Raw genomic sequence first — 22073 nt, 5'->3', positions numbered from 1 at the left:
GGAATATATGGTTTACTGAGTGAGGGTATTCAGTCACTGTTCATGTTACTTTTTATTCTATTCATTGCTAAATGTATATCTAGAATATAAAACAGTTTGAGATCATATGTGTATACTTTACAATTGCTTGTGTTACATTTTCCACATATTAACCGTGACAATGAAATCTGAATAATTTTGCACTTGCTTTCGAATTGTTTTTTTTTTTTTTGCTTTTCAAAATAGAAATAAGATATCGTGCATTCGCGATAAGATGTCGAGTGCTCGATAATAGATATCGTCTGATCGAGATAAGATGTCGTGCGCTCAAGATAATGTGACAGATATGTTTTCTTAAAACAAAAAGTCATGATGATTCTAGATCGATCACTAGAGTTTCACAGCTCAGACATATAACAAAAGTATAAGCAAGCCAGGGCCATAAGCAAATCTCCGTTAGGTTTTGTAGTTAAGATATAAAATAATTAAAGTACCGCGGCAAGTACCGCGCCGAGGCTCAAACTTTTAAATATCAAATTAATTACGTAGGTATGGCGCGGCAACACTGAAAAACAAACATGCAGTTCAGAACAGTATGTAATTCCTAAGCCCTTCCCATAGTCCACACAATGCATACTCTGGCATGCACGCACACACCTAATCTTATATCAAGTTCAAAATTACTGAAAGTAATATTTAAGTTGTAATGACTCCTGAACTTACCTTAGTTATTTGTTTTTTGTTTTTTTGCTGTGCGACATTAAGCGTTGGTGTTGCGAAATATAACGGTGGGCAAATTCTTGCGACATTTAGCGTTAAAGGTGCGACATATAGCGGCAGATGATTTTGCGACATTTTGCGGTGGTTGCGACATTTCACGTCAACCTTGCGACATTTAACGGTGGTTGCGACATTTAACGGTGGTGCGACAATTAACGGGGCCACAATGTGTAAAATGATACGATGGTGAAAACGCGATGGTACGATGATGAAAACGCGATATTACATCGACATTTTACCATCGTACCATCACATCATCGCGATTTCATCATCGTGCCATCACGTTTTCATCATCGTATCATCGTTGTTTCATCATCGCGTTTTCGTCATCACACCTTCGTACATCGCCGTTTAGGATTCAATAAAAAGTCACGATTATCCAAGCTCTTGAATAAAATCATGATGCGTATTAATATATTACTCTGGCTATGCATCTGTAGTCCAAACAATACCTTTTATTCAACAACAAATCACTGCTTGGGAAGTACTATTTTTTGAATAAAACATAGAAAACATAGTTCTAAGCAATGAACAGAAACTAAGCATGTACCTTTCTTCCTTTATTCAGAACCAAACAACGCATTTAGCATGAAAAAAAACCCAATAAAAACAAAAAACAAAACAAAAACAAAACAAACAAACAAATTTTTTTTTGTCCGTGTGTTAGACTTAGTCTTTCTGTACTTATTCTTCCTTTATTTAAAACCCAACTATGCATTTTAAAATGAAAATAAAAACAAATAAAACAAAAACAAATAAAAACAAAAAATAAAATTAACATTATTTTGTTCATGTGTTAGACTGTCGTTCCTGCGATTCATCGGAAAAAACCTTCCCTGCGTCATCAACATAAGACAAACCCTCACTGCGTCATTAAAAATAACAGTCAATGTGTATGAATGTCAAGGCCAATACCAGGCTCGTACTGACTCGAGAAACTGAAAATACATAAAACAGTATGTAATTAATTTCATCTGGTGCAATGCTCAAACAAACGACTAGACTTATCTATAAGTAGATCAATTACTAGAGATGGCGACGAGGCGGTGTGCAGATATTTCTGATATTCAAAGCAAAGCAAACATTTATGCAGTAGAACAGTACAGCATATGATCCACAGTAATGATCACAATACATATTAGACGTTACTTCTGATTTCATGATGCAATATCTCAGAAATGTGCCATGATTTGGACGTTTTTGTGTTTCATTTCCAGACATACTACTTATTCTACACCAAAAAAGTACATGTTGGAACCAGTTCAACAGTAAAAGTTAAAATGACCAGCCTACTTATTGACATTTTTATTATATAGTTTTTACTTTCTTTTCATATTTATATTGGTATTTTTATTTTACATACTTTCACAAACTTATAAGTATCATTTGTCGATGACATCATTACTTGCGAATCGATCTGAAAACTACCATAATTACGTTGCTAAATGACGTTAACGTCAGAACGGGCCAATGTTCCGGTTACCCAGGGCCATTATAATTATGGTGCGTTAGGCACATTGCGCCATTAGCATCCGTCAACGGCTGCTGTAATGACTATTTTCAGTAAGGTAAATAAGAATACATAATAAAATCTGACTCTTTTGGGCGTTTGTCGGTAATGGTTTTGTGCTAGGATGCAATCGTTCATTGAAATAAGATATACATGCAAAAAGTTAAAGCATAGCAGAAGTTCCTTCTAGAGCACATCTATATAAATATATGATGATCATCTTGTAAAATTTTGGTTGCAATGTCTGTTTTAAATATTGGTCATCAGTGTGGGGAACCCCAGGATCGGACACAAGGACAAGACCATTCTACATTACTGACATTCCGTATCTCCCTGTTTTTAATCAGGGAGTCAGATGCGCAGTCGTTAGCAGTTTGGACTACAACGACAGCGATCCGGCTTTGATTCCCGGACCCGGATCGATTCCCGGTTGCGGCTGTTATTCCGACTAGTGTTCAGTGCTGGGTGATTTACTTTACAGACTGTTGCTGGGGAGGTAAATATGACACCTGATGTGGGCTCGGCTGGAAATAAGTTGTTCCATCCACAGGTGGCAGTAGCGTACCTAGGATACAGTATGGGTCCATAAGCCATATACACTTAAATATATTACAATTATTATTTTTTCTAAGGGAAGAAATACCAAAAAGTCATTTTGAAAAAAAATTGCACCTGTGACAATGAGCCATTAGAAAGGGAAGTAAGAACAGTTTGACATGTGCATTGCTTTCAGGTCCGTATTTTATTTTTTCAAAAAATACTTCTTTACAAATGGTCGTCTTTTGGGCAAGTGAATACTCTTTCAGAAAAATCTTACTTCAAAGTCTAGTTGCAAACCGTTTACGCACAGCGAGCGAGCAATGGCGTAAAAACGACAGTGTTTTCTCTATCCGAATAAACCCCACACATTTTTAGTACCAAAGTCTTCCCCCTAAAACACACCAAACACACCGTGCCAGTTTAAAATAACGTTAAACCGTTCAGAACTGACTAAATGCAGACTAACAAGACCAAAAATCAGGTTCAATCCTACTTTGTTACTTACAGATTCGCTATTTAACTTTTTCGCTTTCACAAATTGCCTTCGCCTGCCATGATTACCGATGACAAGACGGTACTTGTAAAGAACGTTTTCATTGGCGGGGACAGTTTACGTATTTCAAACGTAGAAGTACCCGAATATAAACAAGCAGCGATGGCTCACGATGATTATTTACCAAATTCAAATTAAACAAGGCAGTCTGAAAGACAGCTAAATCTCCTGCAACTGCTATGGATAGTGAAAGGGTAAACCTTTGATTTTAACTGTGACCTTGACCTTGAACTGACATGGCTGACTCATGAATTCTGCACAACGTCTTGATGAGGTGATCATTTGACCCAAGTTTCATGAAAATCCTTCATGGGGTTTAGGAGATACAGAGCTGAAACTTTTGACCTTCAGTTGTGATCTTGACCTTGAGGTTACATGGCTGACTCATGAGTTCTTGATGAGGTGATCATTTGACCCAAGTTTGATGAAAATCCTTCAAGGAGTTTAGGAGATACAGAGTGGACACAAAATGGAAGGCTCAAACCTTCGACCCTTAGTTGTGACCTTGACCTTGAGCTGGCATGGTTGACTCATAATTTCTGCACATCGTTTTGATGAGGTAATCATTTGACCCACGTTTTATAAAATTCCATCAAGGGGTTTAGGAGATATAGAGCGGACATGAAATGGAAGGCTCAAACATTTGACCTTCAGTTGTGACCTTGACCTTGAGCCGACTCATAGGTTCTGCACATCGCCTTGATGAGGTGATCGTTTGACCAAAGTTTGATGAAAATCCTTCAAGGGGTTTAGGAGATATAAAGCGGACACAAAATGGAAGGCTCAAACCTTTGACCCTAAGTTGTGACCTTGGCCTTGAGCCGGTGTAATGAAGTATTTCGACCCCCGTAGAATAATGACCCCCCGGTCATTATTCTATAGAAAAAGTGACCCCCCGGTCATAGTATTATGACCTCCAGATCATAGTACTATGACTCCCACAAGTGAAGTAAACTGAATCTCACGAAGAATATTGACTCCCATACAAAAAACGACCCCCGGCCATTTGGTCAAATTTAGTGATAACTCGTGTATCTAAGGCCTAATTGGTGCATTTTATGCCCCCACTCGGGGAGGGGGGCATATAGATTTGCCCTTGTCCGTCCGTCCGTCCGTCCGTCCTTCCGTTTGACCATTAGCCCCAGATACCATCACTTGACACAGAAATCAGAGCATTCCGCAACGGGAAAAAGGATTCTATTTCTAGACGCTGTATCTTGGTGTATACATTTTTTTCAGGAAAATAACAATTCACAATACGTTCACAAAACACACCAGTGTCAATAATCCCTGCAAACTTCGGTATGAAGTAATTCTTCAGAAGAAAACTGCACAAGAAACTGCTAGCATAGAACTTAGTATTAATAGAAGTTGCAATACTTAGCAGTGGCAGTAAAGTACGGTAGCGGCAACAATAGAAAGTAGTAGTAGTGGCAAGCAGCAGCAGCAGCAGCAGCAGAAGAATAAGTGACAGCAACAACAGCAGCAGGAGAAGAAGAGGTAGATGTACAAGACATATTAGTGGAAGCAGGTATAGTAGTATTAGTAGTAGCAGTTGTAGTAGTAGTAGTAGTAGTAGAAGAAGAAGAAGTACTTGTAGTAATAGCAATAGAAGTAGCGGCACCAGTAGTAGTAGTACAATCAAAATGTTAACTATTGGCAATGGAGGGTATTAGAGTTGTAGATCTAGTAAAATTGTCCGTTAGGTTTGGTGGGGATCACTTTTTAATAGATATTATCGTCGAAAGTCTTTTTAGGACCCGGTGTTTTACCCGGAAAGAGTAACTTTTTTAAATAGAATAATGTCCGGGAATCGATATTGTATGAGAGTTCGAATGTAGTAATTTCGGCAGTGAGTATTTTACATGGAAGGAGTCACTTTTTCTATAGAATAATAACCGGGGTCGTTATTCTATGAGATTCGAAGGGAGTCATCTTTAGGGAGTCAGTATTTTACTTGGAGGGGTCAGTTTTTCTATAGAATAATGACCGGGGGGTCGTTATTCTATAGAGTTTTCAAAGGGAGTCAGTTTTCTATAAGGGGAGTCAATATTTTACAGGAAAAGAGTCACATTTTCTATAGAATAATGACCGGGGGGTCGTTATTCTATGGGGGTCGAAATACTTCATTACACCGGCATGACTGACTCATGGGTTCAGCACATCGTCTTGATGAGGTGATCATCAAGTTTTATAAAATTTCTTCAAGGGGTTTAGGAGATACAGAGCGGACACAAAATGGAAGGCTCAAACCTTTGACCTTGAGTTGTGACCTTGACATTGAGCCGACAAGGCTGACTCATAGGTTCTGCACATCGTCTTGATGAGGTGATCATTTGACCCAAGTTTCATGAAAATCCTTCAAGGGGTTTAGGAGATATAGAGCGGACACAAAATGGAAGGCTCAAAACCTTTAACCCTAAGTTGTGACCTTGACCTTGAGCCGGCATGGCTGACTCATGGGTTCTGCACATCGTCTTGATGAGGTAATCATTTGACCTAAGTTTTATAAAATTCCATCAAGGGGTTCAGGAGATATAAAGCGGACACAAAATGGCAGGCTCAAACCTTTGACCTTGAGTTGTGACCTTGACCTTGAACCGACAAGGCTGACTCATGGGTTCTGCACATCGTCTTGATGAGGTGATCATTTGACCCAAGTTTCATGAAAATCCTTCAAGGGGTTTAGGAGATATAGAGCGGACACGAAAGTGTTACGGACAGACGGACGGAAGGACGGACGGAGACCATTCCTATAACCCCCCACCACTTGTGGCGGGGGATTAATAACAACTGGTAAGTAACTAAGTAGGAGTGAACCTTATTTTTAGTCTTGTTAGTTTAAATTTAGCATATTCTGACCACGTGTAACGCTATTTTTAACTGACACGGAGATCTTGATGTGTTTAGGGGGGAGACTTCGGTGCGAAAAATGTGTGGAATTTATTCAAATAGAGAAAACACTACCGTTTCGTATGCCGTTGCTCGCTCTTGATTCGTAAACGGTTTGGAACTGGGCTTTGAAGTAAGGTTTTTCTGAAAGATTATTCTTTTGCCCAAAAGACGGTCGATCAATGATAAGGAAATATTGTTTTGAAAAAAAAAACTGACCTGGAAGCAATGCACATGTCAAACTGTTCTTACTTACCTTTCTAATGGCTCATTGTCACAGGTGCAATTTTTTTTCAAAATGGCTTTTTGTCATTTTTTTCTCATAAAACATTATAACTGTAATAAATGTAAGTGTACAGGGCTCATGGACCCATACTGTATCCTAGGTACGTTACTGCCACCTGTGGTTCCATCCATTTCAGGTGGAGACTTTCGTCGACTACCTATGTTAAATAGCGCCCCTGGGGGCGTTACATTTTGTACCAAAAAACCCCACTAAAATTTTGAACTATGATGTTTTATACTGCCAAAAAAGGTCAAGCTAGTTGTTTAACAAACTGTTAAATCCAATAACAAAGTAAACCCGTTACCACTTTCAGGTGAGTAAATACGGCAATAAGACATTGACCCGGTCAATCCTTTTCCACATGCAGTGAACGATTCGATGCGTAAAGTTGTTGCGCATAAGGGTCGCAAAAGGGTTTGTTTACACATATTAACCATGCATTCGAAGGTAACGATAATATCTAGTTGTTTACATGTATTTTGCTGATATATGTCTATCTGTCTATACATATGTTATGTTCTTCAAGAATGTAGGAAATAAAAGAATCAATCAACCATCCTCGGGTTTAGTAATATGTAAACCGCGGAGCGCGTTCAGTCAGAGAGTCGCCTCAATTAGGAAAGAATAATTTTAACGTCATTTCTAAGGTCACGGAATTTGATTGGCCAGCTTGTAATGACAACAGCTTTCGAGGTCAGTTGCTCAGTCAAGTGTGACTTACAGAATGAAAGCCTTCTGAAGAGAAGGAACAATGAGAAGGTGACAGCACAGATATATGAATGAAAATGTCAAAGCCTATACCATTAGAGTAACAATATTGAACAGACAAAAGTAACATACCTGGAATACGTGCTTTTGAGTATAGGTCAATAACCTTTAGCACATTGTGCACAGTGGTCATACGTGTCTCTTCTGCGTCATTTTCATGGGTTGTTCCAACATGTCTAGCGCCCCTTTTTGCTCTGCTGCATGTCGTCTGCAACAATGTAAGAATGGTACAAGTTAAAGCATAGCAAAAGTTCCCTCTAGGGCACATCTATGTAAATATATTATGATCACCTTGTAAAATTTTGGTTGCAATGTCTGTTTAAAATATTGGTCATCAGTGTGCGGAACCCCAGGATCGGACACAAGGACAAGACCATTCTACCTTATTGACATTCCGTATCCTCCCGTTTAATCAGGGAGTCAGTGGCGCAGTGGTTAGCAGTTTGGACTACAACGCCAGCGATCCGTGTTCGATTACTGGACCCGGATCGATTCCCGGTTGCAGCTGATATCTCGAGTAGTGTTCAGTGCTGTGTGATTTACTTTAATTTGGTACTGTTTCCAACAGTTTCGGTCTAGACTGGATGCTTGGAAGTTAAATGACACTTGCCGTGAGCTCGGCTGGAAATAAGTTGTTCCATCCATTTCAGGTGGGGACTTTCGTCGACAAGAAATTTTACTTATTTTTTAAACGCCCCTGGAGGCGTTACATTTTGCAACAAGAGTGCTTTCATTTCTGTACCAAAATACAAAAAAACTAAAATTTTGAAAAAGAACTATGTATGTTGTTTAATACTACCTAAAATGTCAAGTAAGTATTTACGCTAACATAAATTGTTAAATCCAACAACAAAGTAAATACGTTACCACTTTCAGTGGAGTAAATGCGGCAATAAGAATACACTGGCTATACACATTTGACCCGGTCAATCCATTTCCACATGTTGCGTGAATTTGTTGCGCATAATTAGAGGGTCGCAATGGGGTTTGTTTTCACATATTGACCATGCAATCGAAGGTAACGATGATATTTATTTTGTTGTTTTCATGTAAATTTGCTGATATATGTCTATCTGTTGTACATATGTTATGCGCTTCAAAAATGGAGGAAATAAAAGAATTAATCAATCATCCTATGTTATCCGCGGAGCGCGTTCAGTCAGAGAGTCGCCTCAATTAGAAAATGATAAGTTTAACGCCAGAGGGTATTTCTAAGGTCACGGAGTGTGATTGGCCAGCTTGTAATTACAACAGCTTTCGAGGTCAGTCGCTCAGTCAAGTGTGACTTACCGGCCCTAAGTGTTCCTTCTCAATAATAATTCTATCAAATAACAAAAGGTGTTTGTATATGATTTAGATTATACTGCTGCCCTTTTTGACCCCTTGTGCAAATCTACCTTCCAGATCCCTTTCTTTTATGTCAGGCGAAAAAAAGGTAGACTCTCAATAACCAATTTATAAATAGCCGCTGACCGCATTCGAACCCATCCCAGTGTGGCTCGAACCGTTGACCACCCGTTCCCGAGGCATATATTACATCAAAGGTGTCGAGGGTTTACTGATATGTAAAGCAACAGTTTTAAGAAATTGCACTATTGTAATATAAAGTTTTTTTGGTTTTTTTTCTATATATTTACACTAGTTTTGGATTCGTTTTCATTATCCCGCAGTATTATTAAACGGCAATGACAAAGTGGATATTAATACGCTTTACGAGGACGTAGCCCAAGTGTCTGTAAAGGTGTAGGAGTGCTAGCAACCACGTAAAGAACGTCATTGTGTTTAAAGAGGTGTTTATTATATACCCAAACGCAATATTAACAAGAAACGCGGCAATGCCACGAAACCAGGTTTTCAACACTTTTCATAAGAATAAAAAGAGTGCCAGAATGTCACAATATACGCCCGTCAAAGCAAATTTCTTTACTCTAGCACCTGTATTTGCAGATGTAATTTAATTTTGTGGTTGTTTAGTAATCATTGTAATTCTTTTGTTTTTCTAAGTCCACAAAAAAACTCCTTACCAGGTAGAGATACCTTAAGATACACCTAAAATTAGAAAGTAACAACTATGTTGTACCACAGAAAAGTGGTCTTGGTTTTTCCCTACGGTCAATTATAAAAAAGTTACAATATAAGTTATTTATAGTAACAATTAAGGGAAGTTAATCTTAAAAAAAAAAAAAAATTGTTAGTCCACACAGAAATCCTTACCAGGTAGAGATTGGTCAAAATACACCTCAAAATTGGATGTAACATGCATGTTGTACTACAGAAAGGTGGTCTCGATTTTTCCCTACGTCTAGTAATGAAAAAGTTACAATATAAGCTATTTATAGTAACAACAAAGGGAAGTAATTCTAAAGAAGGGAACTGCGCAAGACACTTCGTCTCATAATGGTGTATAATTGTGCCAAGTTACATCAAAATCCCTCTATGCATGAAGAAGATATGCTCCGGACAAAGTTTTCATTCTTGTATCCTTTGACCTCTAAGTGTGACCTTGACCTTAGACCTAGGGACCTGGTTCTTGCGCATGGCACTCCGTCTCATGATGGTGAACAATTGTGCCAACATTCATCAAAATCCCTCCATGCATGTAGAAGATATGCTAACCCTAACCCTAACCTAACCCTAACCCTATTTTTAGTAACAATGACCTTGACCTTGATCCCAGAAGCCCCAAAATCAATCCCAAGCTACAACTTTATATAAGTTTTCTATACACCAAGTTTCATCATGATAGCTCATTCCTAAGTTAAGTTATTGACCGGAAACCCTTTTTCTATTTTAAGTAACAGTGACCTTGACCCCAGAAACCCCAAAATCAATCCCAGCCTTTGTCTTCATATAAGCTACATACATACCAAGTTTTATTCAAATATCTTTACCGAAACAAAAGTTATTGACCGGAAACCCTTTTTCTATTTTAAGTAACAGTGACCTTGACCTTGATCCCAGAAACCCCAAAATCAATCCCAGCCTTTGTCTTGATATAAGCTACATACATACCAAGTTTTATTGAAATATCTTTACCGAAACAAAAGTTATTGACCGGAAACACCAGTTTGACGCCGCCGCCGCCGCCGCCGCCGCCGCCCGCCCGCCCGACCGACATCTACCCCAATCTAATAACTCAGGTTTTCGTTGAAAACCTGGTTAACGAGTACTCAATAATTCAAATAATACAATTCAATCATATAAAATATCAACGCTTACGAACTAAATATCGTGCAACTATAGAAAATGCCCAAAAACATTTGCCTGATATTTTTTCCTTTTTGTTATCACGTCAATGACCTGATAATAATAATTGGCCATGTTGTATGACTTTTTAGACAGTCTATAATTCCTTAACTCTGTCTGCCTCTATTTCTTTTCGAACAATAGTACTTAATAACATCATTGTGTAAGGTTCATCATGTCATCACAATGATTTTTATCGAATTTTTCTATTCCTACAGGGAGTACAAGAGCTGTTCGTAAGACGGCACGCTCGACTTTTCTGAATGCTTGACTCTGAATTAGAGCTTTGCCAGTAAAAGCTTTACAATACATTTACTGTCATATAAAACTTTAACAAAAAAAAAATCTAATTTAAAAAGGGGCATAACCCTTGTCAAAATTCAAATCAGAGTTATGGGGATTGTTTTTCTTGGTGTAGACTTTGATAGTAAATAATTATTTCAAGTTTCGTATTAAAAGAGATTTGACTTTATCAAAAACTTTAACCAAAAAATTCTAAGTTAAAAAGGGACATAAGTCTGTCAAAATTCAAATTAGAGTTATGGGGATGTTTCTCCAGGTGTAGACTTTGATAGTAAATAAATATTTCAAGTCTCAGTTCAATAACTTTGATAGTAAACTTTATCAAAAACTTCAACCAACGGCGACGCCCATGCTTGGGCGAGTGCAATAGCTCTACTTTTTCCTCAAAAAGTCGAGCTAAAAATGCGGTCTATAGGCCTAATGACGTCACACGCTCATGGGGTTCCATTAATCTTTTCCTGATATTGGCATAGTTTGAATAGTCATGGTAATACTTATATCTGGATTTCCATCGTATTAATTAACGCTAGATATTGAAACAGTTACAAACGTTTTTCAAATATATATACATGAATACATTTTTATTCCTAATTTGACCGGCAAACCGATTTTTATCAACACATTTAGATAACAACTAGATGCCCAAGTGGGCCTAAGTCGCTCACCTGAGGCCAAATTTGATCTAATTAGATCTTGCTTGTGAGGAGGTATTAAGTTTAAAAAATAATTAAAAAAAAAATAAAAAATTATAAATTAAAAAAAAAACTTTTAAAATTATTTCTATTTTTAGCTCTAGCGGCCCAAAAAAGGGGCCAAGTGCACCCATTTGAACAAACTTGGAAGAGCACCATAAAACAATGCTTACGGACCAAGTTTGATGAAGATCCTTAAAGCAGTTCATGAGAACAAGCTGTTTAAACGCATTTCTATTTTTAGTTCTAGCGGCCCCTAAAAGGTGACAAGTGACCCCATTTGAACAAATTTCTTAGAAGACCATATAATGATGCTAAAATTTTCTATAATTCATGCAAGGCTTAGAAACGCGTGCAGTAATTTGAATTTTCATTTATTTTGCAACCATCTGTCTCAGGACTCAAGCTGTTCTTGTGGAGAAGATATTGAAGACGTTAAACATTTTCTTTTAAGTTGTACGAAATATACAAATGAAAGGATTAAACTCTTCCACGATCTAAGGCAATTTCATCCTTTAAACACCCAACTTCTTTTAGTTGGTAATTCCGAATTGTCATATGAAGACAACTGCAAAATATTCTGTTCAGTCCAACATTATATAAAATCAACCAAACGCTTTTGAGACTCACCATATTTAGCAGGCAGTATTATTAAATTTATTTATATATATAAGTTTATTATTGACAAGACCCCAGTTGTTTCTTTTTTATGTTCTTTTTTCCCAAATGTAGTACATGTTAATGCAATCTAATTGCATCTTTTCTTTCTTTTTTTACACTTACATCTGTCTGTAAACTGACTAGTAAGAAATATGTTTGTCTATATGAGTACACATGTACTCGCTTCTCTTTTTTTTAAAGTTCTTTTTTCCCAAATGTAGTACATGTTATTGCAAATTAACTGCTATCATTTTTACTCCTACATCTATCTAAATATTGCCACTAGTCACAAATGTGTTTGTTAATATAAGTACACATGTACTTGTACCTTATACATAGTTCAACTCTTTTTTCTTCTTCCCTTTTTGGTAGCTGTAATATTGTAAACTTATCATTTACGACACATGTACTTAATTAGCTGTCATTGTTGTAAATTAAATATGTATGTTGCGAGAACTTGTGGGTCGACCCTTTTGCCTATTATATGCACAGTTATCGTAGTTATCTGTTTATATATGTATATATTGGCAATAAAATATGTTTAAACTAATGATGCTAAAGACTAGGTTTGATGAAGATCGATCCAGCGGTTCATGTTAAAAAGTTGTTTAAATGTATTTCTATTTTTAGCTCTAGCGGCCCCTAAAAGGGACCAAGTGCCCAAATTTGACAAAATTGGGAGAGGACCTTATAATGATACTATAGACCAAATTTGATGAAGATCCATCAAGCGGTTCATGAGAAGAATTCGTTTAAAGGATTTTCTACTATTAGCTCTAGCGGCCCCTAAAAGGGGCCAGATGCTCCCATTTGAACAAATTTAAAAGAGGGCCTTATAATAATGCTACAGACAAAGTTTGATGAAGATCCATCAAGCAGTTCATGAGAAGAGGTCGTTTAAAGGTTTTTCTATTTTTAGCTTTAGCGACACCTAAAAGGGGACAAGTGCCCCCATTTGAACAAATGTGAAAGAGGACCTTATAATGATGCTACAAACCAAATTTGATGAAGATTCATCAAGCGGTTCATGAGAAGAAGTCGTTTAAAGATTTTTCTATTTTTAACTCTAGCGGAACCTAAAAGGGGCCAAATGTCCCCATTTGAACAAATTCGATAGAGGACCTAACCAGAATGCTACAGACCAAATTTGGTGTTAATCTGACCAGTAGTGTCAGAGGAGAAGATGTTTATGCACAGACTTACATCACAATTAACTGACGAAGATGGGCAAACTTTCAAGACACATGTCAAGAAAACGTTGTCATAGTTGTAAAACTTGAATGTTGAAAGTGTCGCAGTGACTGTACCGTCCAAGGCGTCTGAAAAATGAGTGATCAGTTCACTGGTAGCACTGCACCTGCAAATATAAAATATCCAACTGCTGTGAAAAGTTGTTGAACAGGCTTGGTGTCAAACGAAGTAAAATAACAGTTGACACAGGGTGAGAAAACTGTGAACGTACTTATATAAACGGTTCGAATAATTAACAGGCTCTGTATCAAACGTAACATATCACACATAATACAGAAAACTAATTTGCACAAAGACCATAACTCAAAAACTCTTAAACCATACAGAATAAGAGACAATCAAAAGTGTACGGTACAGATAAAATTTACAATGATTACATTACTTTTTCCAACGTTTTTTTTGCAAACTGACTGGAAGACTAATGGTTGGAAAATAAATGGCTACACAGAAACTTAAATATGAACTAATTAGTTTCATGCTTAAACAGTGGGTGGGGTAATTGCCCTATAAAATAACGAGAGCGCCAGACTGTCACAAAATACGCCCGTCATCGAACTTGGCCTAATTCAAGGGCCATAATCCAAGAGTGACTTCGGTGATTTGGGTGGTTATCGAACTTGGCCCAGATATTATGCCCACAAACATTGTCAGCAAGTTTGGTGAAGATCGGATGAAAACTGTTCGACAAAGAACGGACAAGGCTAAATTCGCAATTTTTCGAGTAATTCAGGCTAAATTAGCAGTTTTTCGAGTAATTCAAAGGCCATAATCCAAGCGTGCCTTGGGCGATTTGGGTGGTTATCGAACTTGAACGATATATTATGCACACAAACATTGTCAGCAAGTTTGGTGAAGATCGGATGAAAACTGTTCGACTTAGAGAGCGGACATGCTTTGGACGCCCGCCGCCCGCCAGCCGCCCGCCACATGTGTTCAGATACTAGTAATACGCCCCGTTCTTTCAGAGACGGGCGTATAAAAATGAGTGCGGTGATCTATGCTTTTTCTGCTCTTTTTTGTCTAATGTTCTTTAAGCTCTCAGAGTATAAATAAATTTTTAACTGTAGAAACGATTTGATTATACATCCTTAAGAAATAAAATATAATCCTGAATACTTACAGATACTTCTTTGTGAAAATAATATGAGCCGTGCCATGAGAAAACCAACATAGTGGGTTTGCGACCAGCATGGATCCAGACCAGCCTGCACATCCGCGCAGTCTGGTCAGGATCCATGCTGTTCGCTAACAGTTTCTCCAATTCCAATAGGCTTTAAAAGCGAACAGCAAGGATCCTGACCAGACTGCGCGGATGCGCAGACGGTCTGGATCCATGCTGGTCGCAAACCCATTATGTTGGTTTTCTCATGGCACGGCTCATATACATTTTCCAACAGTTGTATAGTTTTTACACTGTGATACATACTGGTTAAAGTACAAACAATTTTGACATCCTGCATTGACTTGCAAAACTCTTCATATAGTATTATATCCAATGACAATGGTAATCTTCATAAAATACTAAATATATTTTCCGTCAGTTAAGCGAAGCGAATTAGGTGGAAAATATTTTCCTTGAATAGGTATAGATCTTTTGTTGTATCAGGCCAATCAAAATTTTGTTTTGATGGTTGTTTTGTTGGTAGCCTTAGTAACCCTGGTAAGGCAAGTTATCGTGCCGATTGTTTTGATTTGTATGGTCATTCAGATTTGGGCACCTATGCTTACAAACGGATTATTTTTTAAATCTAAATCACGGGAAATTATTTGTTACTTTGTTAAAACATGTTTATATTTATATAGATCAGAAGTGAACGTTATGCATGTTCAATCATTGAATTGATATTTATGAAATGAATGGTATTTGATGTTGTTATATTATTCATGTCAGTATTTTCTTATATGTAAATGTAATGGATATGATATTATTGGAAGAAGAAACAATGTAAGCTGATCGTACCCAAGTGCTCATTACATATTATACAATATATGAAGCATATTGTGTTTTTTGTTCTTTTGGTACAAAGACCTGTGTAGGTTGAAGGAAACTATATTCTTCTAGCAGGCTAGCTGTAACGGTTGTTTATTCAGCCTATTCGATTTATCGCTCTCTTTAGGGACAACATGCAGGGAGGCTGACCGCTCAGCTAATCATGTCTTTTGAGCTATGGAACCATTCAGGTTTAGACCCAATGACCTTTATGACTGATGTATTATGAATCGCCACCAATTCGTTGTCAGCCTCGCGCAGGAATAACAACCATTCCTGTCACAAGGCAAATCACGTGACGATAGTACACTTGATCGTAAAATGTAATATATGGTCTAAGGGCTAACCTTATAATCGGTTCTCGTTCAACCCATTAGGTATAAAAAATCCAATGGTATATTAGAATGATATAGATCATTGCGCTTTGATTTAAGGCGGATGCCAGATATGGAAGTGGTTAAGATTTTTTTACAGGGGCAATAACTCATGCTTCAAATTTTACAACATTTATTGAAGAATATTACAAGGAACAATTATGTTACACTTTCAGCAATAATGAAATCCTGTTGCTGAATTATTTTATATTGGAATGATATCAGGCATCATCATCATCATCATCATCCGAATGTCTCTATTTTTACATAAATATACCAGACACTGTTAACAAACACTTTCAGATTAGTCATCTTCTTGACTTTCCGAACAACACATGCTATACTGTGTGTCATATACACAAGCATCAGTACACAGAAAGTCATATTTTTACATTTGCATCGCCTCGTTAGACAGTCTGTTTTACAAGAACATCTGGTAAAGATAAGTAGCACTTCAGGTACAGGCTGCTGCATCATTTTAATGGGAACCATATGCCCTTCTTCGTCATGGGTCCAACCAGCATTTAGTGATGACCGTAGGTTTAAGAATAGTTCAGCTGCTGATTTCAAGATATATGACAAGTAGTTAACCCTTCCCAAATGGTCATGCAATGCATCAGAAGTTTTTTCACTGGAAAATCCTTTCAAGTGATAAAGAACGCTCACCTGATACTACCCATGACACAAAGGAGGGACACTCTTTTCTTTCTGTTCCTTACAAATATCTATTGGATCTCGAGGCTGGATTAGTATTCCGGTGCATTCTTTTCAGTGATCTGAGTATAAAAGCTGCGTGAATTAAATCTACTGTCTGATCTGTATCTTTACTAACGCTTAAATCAGCCTCTATCTGTGCAGACTTCAGTGCTTCATTAAATCTTGCTGCTGAATGTATTACTTCTTTCAGCTTCAGTGATTTATCAATCAACAAGTCAGGGTTACCTTTATGGTTGGACAAAATTATACGAAACGTGTCTGTGTATTGAGCATTTAGTTTCAGTTTAAGCTGTTGAGAAGAGTAAGATTTTGCTCTGTCCTCAGTCATTGATTCCGTGAATATTGCTTGGTATTGCTGAAGTAAGTCTGTCATTAAGTAGGCGTGTCCGCATTTTATTTGAGGCAGGAATTTATTGATAAGATTTTCAAGAGTTGTATATTATAGGTTCTCTCCCTTTGGCATAACACATTCTCTTACATCTTGCTTAATGTATTTACAGTAGCACCATTTATGATACTTTTCGTTATTTGCTATCAATTTGTGTGTGTGTGTGTGTTTGGGTTTAACGTCTTTTTCAACAATTTTTCAGTCATATAAACGACGGTGTCTACTTGTAGCAGTGAGCACAATGCCCAACTTTATAGTGCTGCCTCACTGGAGTATCACGTGGCATGATACCCCACCCAGTCACATTATACTGACACCGGGCTGACCAGTCCTAGCACTATCCTCTTAATGCTGAGCGCCAAGCAAGGAAGCTACTAGTACCATTTTTACGTCTTTGGTATGACGCGGCCGGGCTATCAATTTGTTGTAATCACCTAAGTTGCAATTCGTTTCTATGTCACCTTTTTCACAAGCTCTATTTTCAAGATTAGTCAAGAACTCAAATATAGATACATCAATTAGTTTTACATCTTTCTTTTACGACTTCTGTTCACAAAAGAAACAAGTCCTTCAAGTTAAATGGCCGTCTTGAGATTTTGGAACTTGATGGTCCTGCTCCTGAAAACTTGATGATCCGTAATTTCAGTTCTTGATCAGCGTTATATCCAACTACAGAGTCAATATACTTATCAGTGTTATTATCCCCAGCACTTATGCGTCTTTTAAAAGCACTCAGAAAAGTAGAAATATCCTTATCTGATGCCTTTGAAGCAGTTTCACCCGTTTCAGTTTCGCATATTGTCACAAACTGACATACGGGCCTCATTGTATCTGTAGTTTAAATGCAGGTATTGCATAATCTTTTTGTAAATTTTTGAATTATTGAGGTAAATGTCAGATTTCACGCATAAAATACCTCTAATGATTTTGTGTATTTCATAACTTAAATTTTCATGTAAATTTTATTAAATTCGGTTCAGTGATAAGAAAGTTGATATTCTATAAACTCCAGTAATTCATGTTTTTATCCCCAAAACCACTATAACGGGCCTTAAATTGTTCTATTCAAATCCGCGCCAAAGTAGTCAGATTTCCCGGCTATATCGTGATTCCCGTGAAAGTGAAAATAGTCAGAGTTCACGCATAAGCCGTGAGTCCCATGAAATTTAGCGGGACATTACCCTGCAAATAGACTGGTCTAGATATGCCTAGCGCACACCACATTTTGACATTAGACGAATCTACGTCAAACTGATTTTTCTTGCTAGAAATTTATGCTCGATCGAGGTAAGAAGTTTATTTGTTAGATTTTTGTATAATGTTTGAATTACGGTTTTTATTTGGTAAAATTTTGTTCATTCTACAGAATTGAGTAACATATTTACTTTTCGGCATGTGATTTTGGCTAGTTTCGGTATGTCAGGATGATTTATCAAATTTTTCAGACTTTTGTAAATTATTTCGAAAGAGGAATCTAAAATGTTTCGTTTTTATAAGCTGTAAGATTTGTACTGATATTTGTGTAACATGATTATTGTAAAGTACTGTGTTTCAAAAAACATATGTCAAACATTTCGTTATTAATTATAGAACGCCGATACTGCATTGCATTGTAATGTTAAATTTATGTGGCAAGTCTAGTACCATGTATGTAATATGTTATTGTAATTTGAAATTATTGTGTGTCCGTCTCTAGCACATCTAAACAGTGTCCGTTTTGTTGTATGGCATTTGATATTAGATTCATGCTAGCTTTTGAATAACGTTTATTTCGCATTGCATTGTGCTTATTTGTAGTTGTAAATAATAGCTGCAGTTTATCATTTCCGTATCTATAATTTTTCATCATAAACTTTTCATATCTTTTTCATACTTCAACTTTAGACTTTGAAGTAATTAATTTTAGTAATAATGGAAGCAATAAGTGACGTATTTTAATCACGTGACGTATGAACTTAGTAGCATATATATTTTGTATAAGTTGCACGTATTATTTATGGGAGCCTATGGAGGTATGGTGTACCCAAAGGAGCAGTTTTATGCCCTGACTTATTTGTTTTGCTATGGTGCTTACCATATGTTATATATTTTAGCTTCTTCCGCCAGACGACTTTTACCTGGTGATGATGTCAAAACCCGGAAGTACAATGCCCGAGGTTAATTTGTCTTCACTCGCCTGGATGTGATTTTCCCAGCGCAGAGCTTTCGTCCCCTGGTTTTGCCGTAAACCGCAAAGACGATGACTTTTGTGATCCACTGAAGTCAGCTCAGGGATCCAATCATCTACCATCATAGGGAGCCAAATCGGAGTCAACGTATTCACGGTTTAAAGGGACTTTACTTGAAGATATGTTGTATTATTGTGCTACTTAAAGTTCGAAATTAACGGAAACAACTGTGCCACGTCACGTTAAAGCGGAACTGTCAGTGTTAGAACTTTATATCTAGAGATACTGAGCTCAGATTTTCTTTCTGTCTTTCTTAAAATCAGATTTTTTTACATTTATCATTTATTCATTGAAAATAATCATTTTCTGTAAATAAATTTGTAAATATTGTAATGGGTGTTGATTTGTTCTGATGGTTATTGTCCCCGGTACGTCCATCCTGTCACACATATGAAACACTTGTTTTTGTCCATACATAATCTTCGTTTATCAGATATCTGTTTCAGCTTGAGGGCATTTGATTCCAACGTTTTTTGCTTTAGGCTACATTGTATCACTCAAATATGAATATGAAATTCTTGAAAATAACTCAAATGATTCTAAAATGAAAAGATTTACTGTCGAAGTTATCGTTATGTTAATTTTACAGGAAAACAAGACCTTTGTCATTTACAACTGAATTTTAGTGGGTGGGGTAGGTAAAATTGCCATATATATATATATAAAACCCCAACCACTTCTGACTTTTGAATCCACCCTTAATTTTCATGTATGTGGTAATACTGTCCCCTGCTATCAACATAAATTTTACATTTTATGGGTGAAAAAGAAATAACACACCCGGAGCCAGCTCCTAGACTAATAATCTAGCATAAGACTAAGATTCCTGCATCTATAGACTCCGGTAAGGAAGTAGATTCCTGTAAGGAAGTTGATTCCGATTTTAGTGTAATCGTCTATCTAAATGAAAAAGGTAGGATTAATAATTTGAGATATCCTAGTCCGTGAGCGATAATGGGAAGTAAAAGTTGTCGGAATTTAACAAACACCATACATAGGAAACAGCATCGAACGAGTTTCTGTCGTCATGCTTGAAGGTGTCACCCCGGTATAGAAGTACTTCCGGTTCGTTATAGCCTAGGAAGTAGTTCTTTGAAATTTTGAACTCCCCAATATAAAGCCATCCCTACTTTGACTTGTTAAATTCCAAATGCATTTATTGACACTCTGTACATTTTGCGTCATTTCTGATGTTTTTAACAGTTGTTTTGTCTGTGTTTTTCAGAACTACTTTTCTGTGCGGAAGGATGAAAAAAACTACACCAGACTGGCAGCCATTACAGATGGGTGTGGGGAAATTTGAACACTGACTGAATACTTTGATATGTAGCAAAAAAGTTCATTGTTGCTGATAGTGTGTTTGTATGATATATTGACTGGGATAGTGCTACTCTTCAGAAATACAGAGCTGACAATGCTGCAATTTTGTTGTGAAGTTCACAATCCATGTCCAAAAGTGCTTGTTTTACTATACAGCAAAGGAGAAATTGTAACGGGCAGACACCTGAAGCCATAAGCAAAACTCATTGTTTGGAGTAAGTGCTAAGAATGTCAGAAGAATATAATGGAATATTTCTATATTCTAGATTTTCCACAATGCAAACTACTCGATGGACAGGCAGATTCAGAGGAGCTCTTCGTTCGTTCGTAATGTATTCTTATAATGACTATCCATCAAATATTTTGGTCACAGTATAGACAAAGCTATGCATAGTTTAGACCGCGCACATACGCCCCCAACCCCTTCCCCACCACGAGAACGAATGCTATAAGATATACGTTTATTGTATGTATTCGTTCTGCAGTGTGACAGTGGTATCTCGCCACAAAAGTAAAATATGACACAACTTTTTAAAGAACATTCGAAATTTAAAGGTCTATGGCAATACGTTTGTATCGTTCATTATTTGAGCTTTTTTAACTGTATCTTAGATTTGATAATATACAAATCTCATCAACTTACCCTCCACTGCTAATCAAATTGACTGAATGATTAGACTGAGCATCAGTTCCAGGATAACCTTTACAGCTAGTTACTTCCAGGATATATTCGCCTGAAAAAAGTTAATCAAATATTTTTGGCGGAATATACATTTTTAAGTAAGCAGAATTTCTAACAAGAGCTGTCGGAGGACAGCAACGCTCGACTATTCAACTGCCTTGTCAACTGAATGAATACAAAAGTCGAAAAAGGGGCATAACTTTGCACAAATGCCAAACATGGCTACGGAACCAAAGTGCTTATCAGCTCATAACCGTTGACAAGTGTGTGAAGTTTCAATACATTCCCATTAGTGGGTACTGACATACCACCTTACATATAAAAATTTAACCAAAAACAACTAAGTTGAAAAAGGGACCTAATTTTGTAAAATTGCAAAGTAGAGTTATTGAACCTATATACTGCATGTCATATCATGGCAGTGAACAAGTGTGTGAAGCTTCAATCCATTCCCATAAGTGAATCCTAAGATACCAGCTTACATATAAAACTTAACTAAAAACTGCTAAGTCGAAAAAGGGGCATAATGTTTAAAAAAAATGCAAAGTAGATTTAAGGGACCTGCACAGTGCATGTCACATCATGACAGTGAACAAGTGTGTGAAGTTTCAATCCATTCCCATAAGTGGGTACTGACATACCACCTTACATATAAAAAATTAACCAAAAACAACTAAGTTGAAAAAGGGACCTAATTTTTTAAAATTGCAAAGTACAGTTATTGAACCTATGTACTGCATGTCATATCATGGCAGTGAACAAGTGTGTGAAGTTTCAATCCATACCCATAAGTGGATCCTAAGATACCAGCTTACATATAAAACTTAACTAAAAACTGCTAAGACGAAAAAGGGGCATAATGTTTAAAAAGAAATGCAAAGTAGATTTAAGGGACCTGCACAGAGCATGTCATA

General features: G+C 37.0%; 1 protein-coding gene across 1 annotated transcript in view; it reads right to left on the bottom strand.

Annotated features, from left to right (window-relative positions):
- Positions 1 to 1306: 1306 nt before the first annotated feature.
- The window catches only part of LOC123545775 (uncharacterized), a 53626-nt gene continuing 32859 nt past the window's right edge, over positions 1307 to 22073 (bottom strand). Inside the window, exons 7-10 of the mRNA XM_045332083.2 lie at positions 21121 to 21211; positions 13413 to 13566; positions 7381 to 7516; positions 1307 to 1697 (exon numbers count right to left, since the gene is read on the bottom strand). Coding sequence (XP_045188018.2) covers positions 1633 to 1697; positions 7381 to 7516; positions 13413 to 13566; positions 21121 to 21211 — 446 coding nt within the window. The 3' untranslated portion in view covers positions 1307 to 1632. The remainder of the gene's footprint in view (positions 1698 to 7380; positions 7517 to 13412; positions 13567 to 21120; positions 21212 to 22073) is intronic.

Source organism: Mercenaria mercenaria, chromosome 1 (genome assembly GCF_021730395.1).
Source record: "Mercenaria mercenaria strain notata chromosome 1, MADL_Memer_1, whole genome shotgun sequence".
Taxonomy (NCBI): domain Eukaryota; kingdom Metazoa; phylum Mollusca; class Bivalvia; order Venerida; family Veneridae; genus Mercenaria; species Mercenaria mercenaria.
The sequence above is the reverse complement of the archived record's forward strand: the minus strand, read 5'-3'. Positions and strand labels throughout refer to the sequence as shown.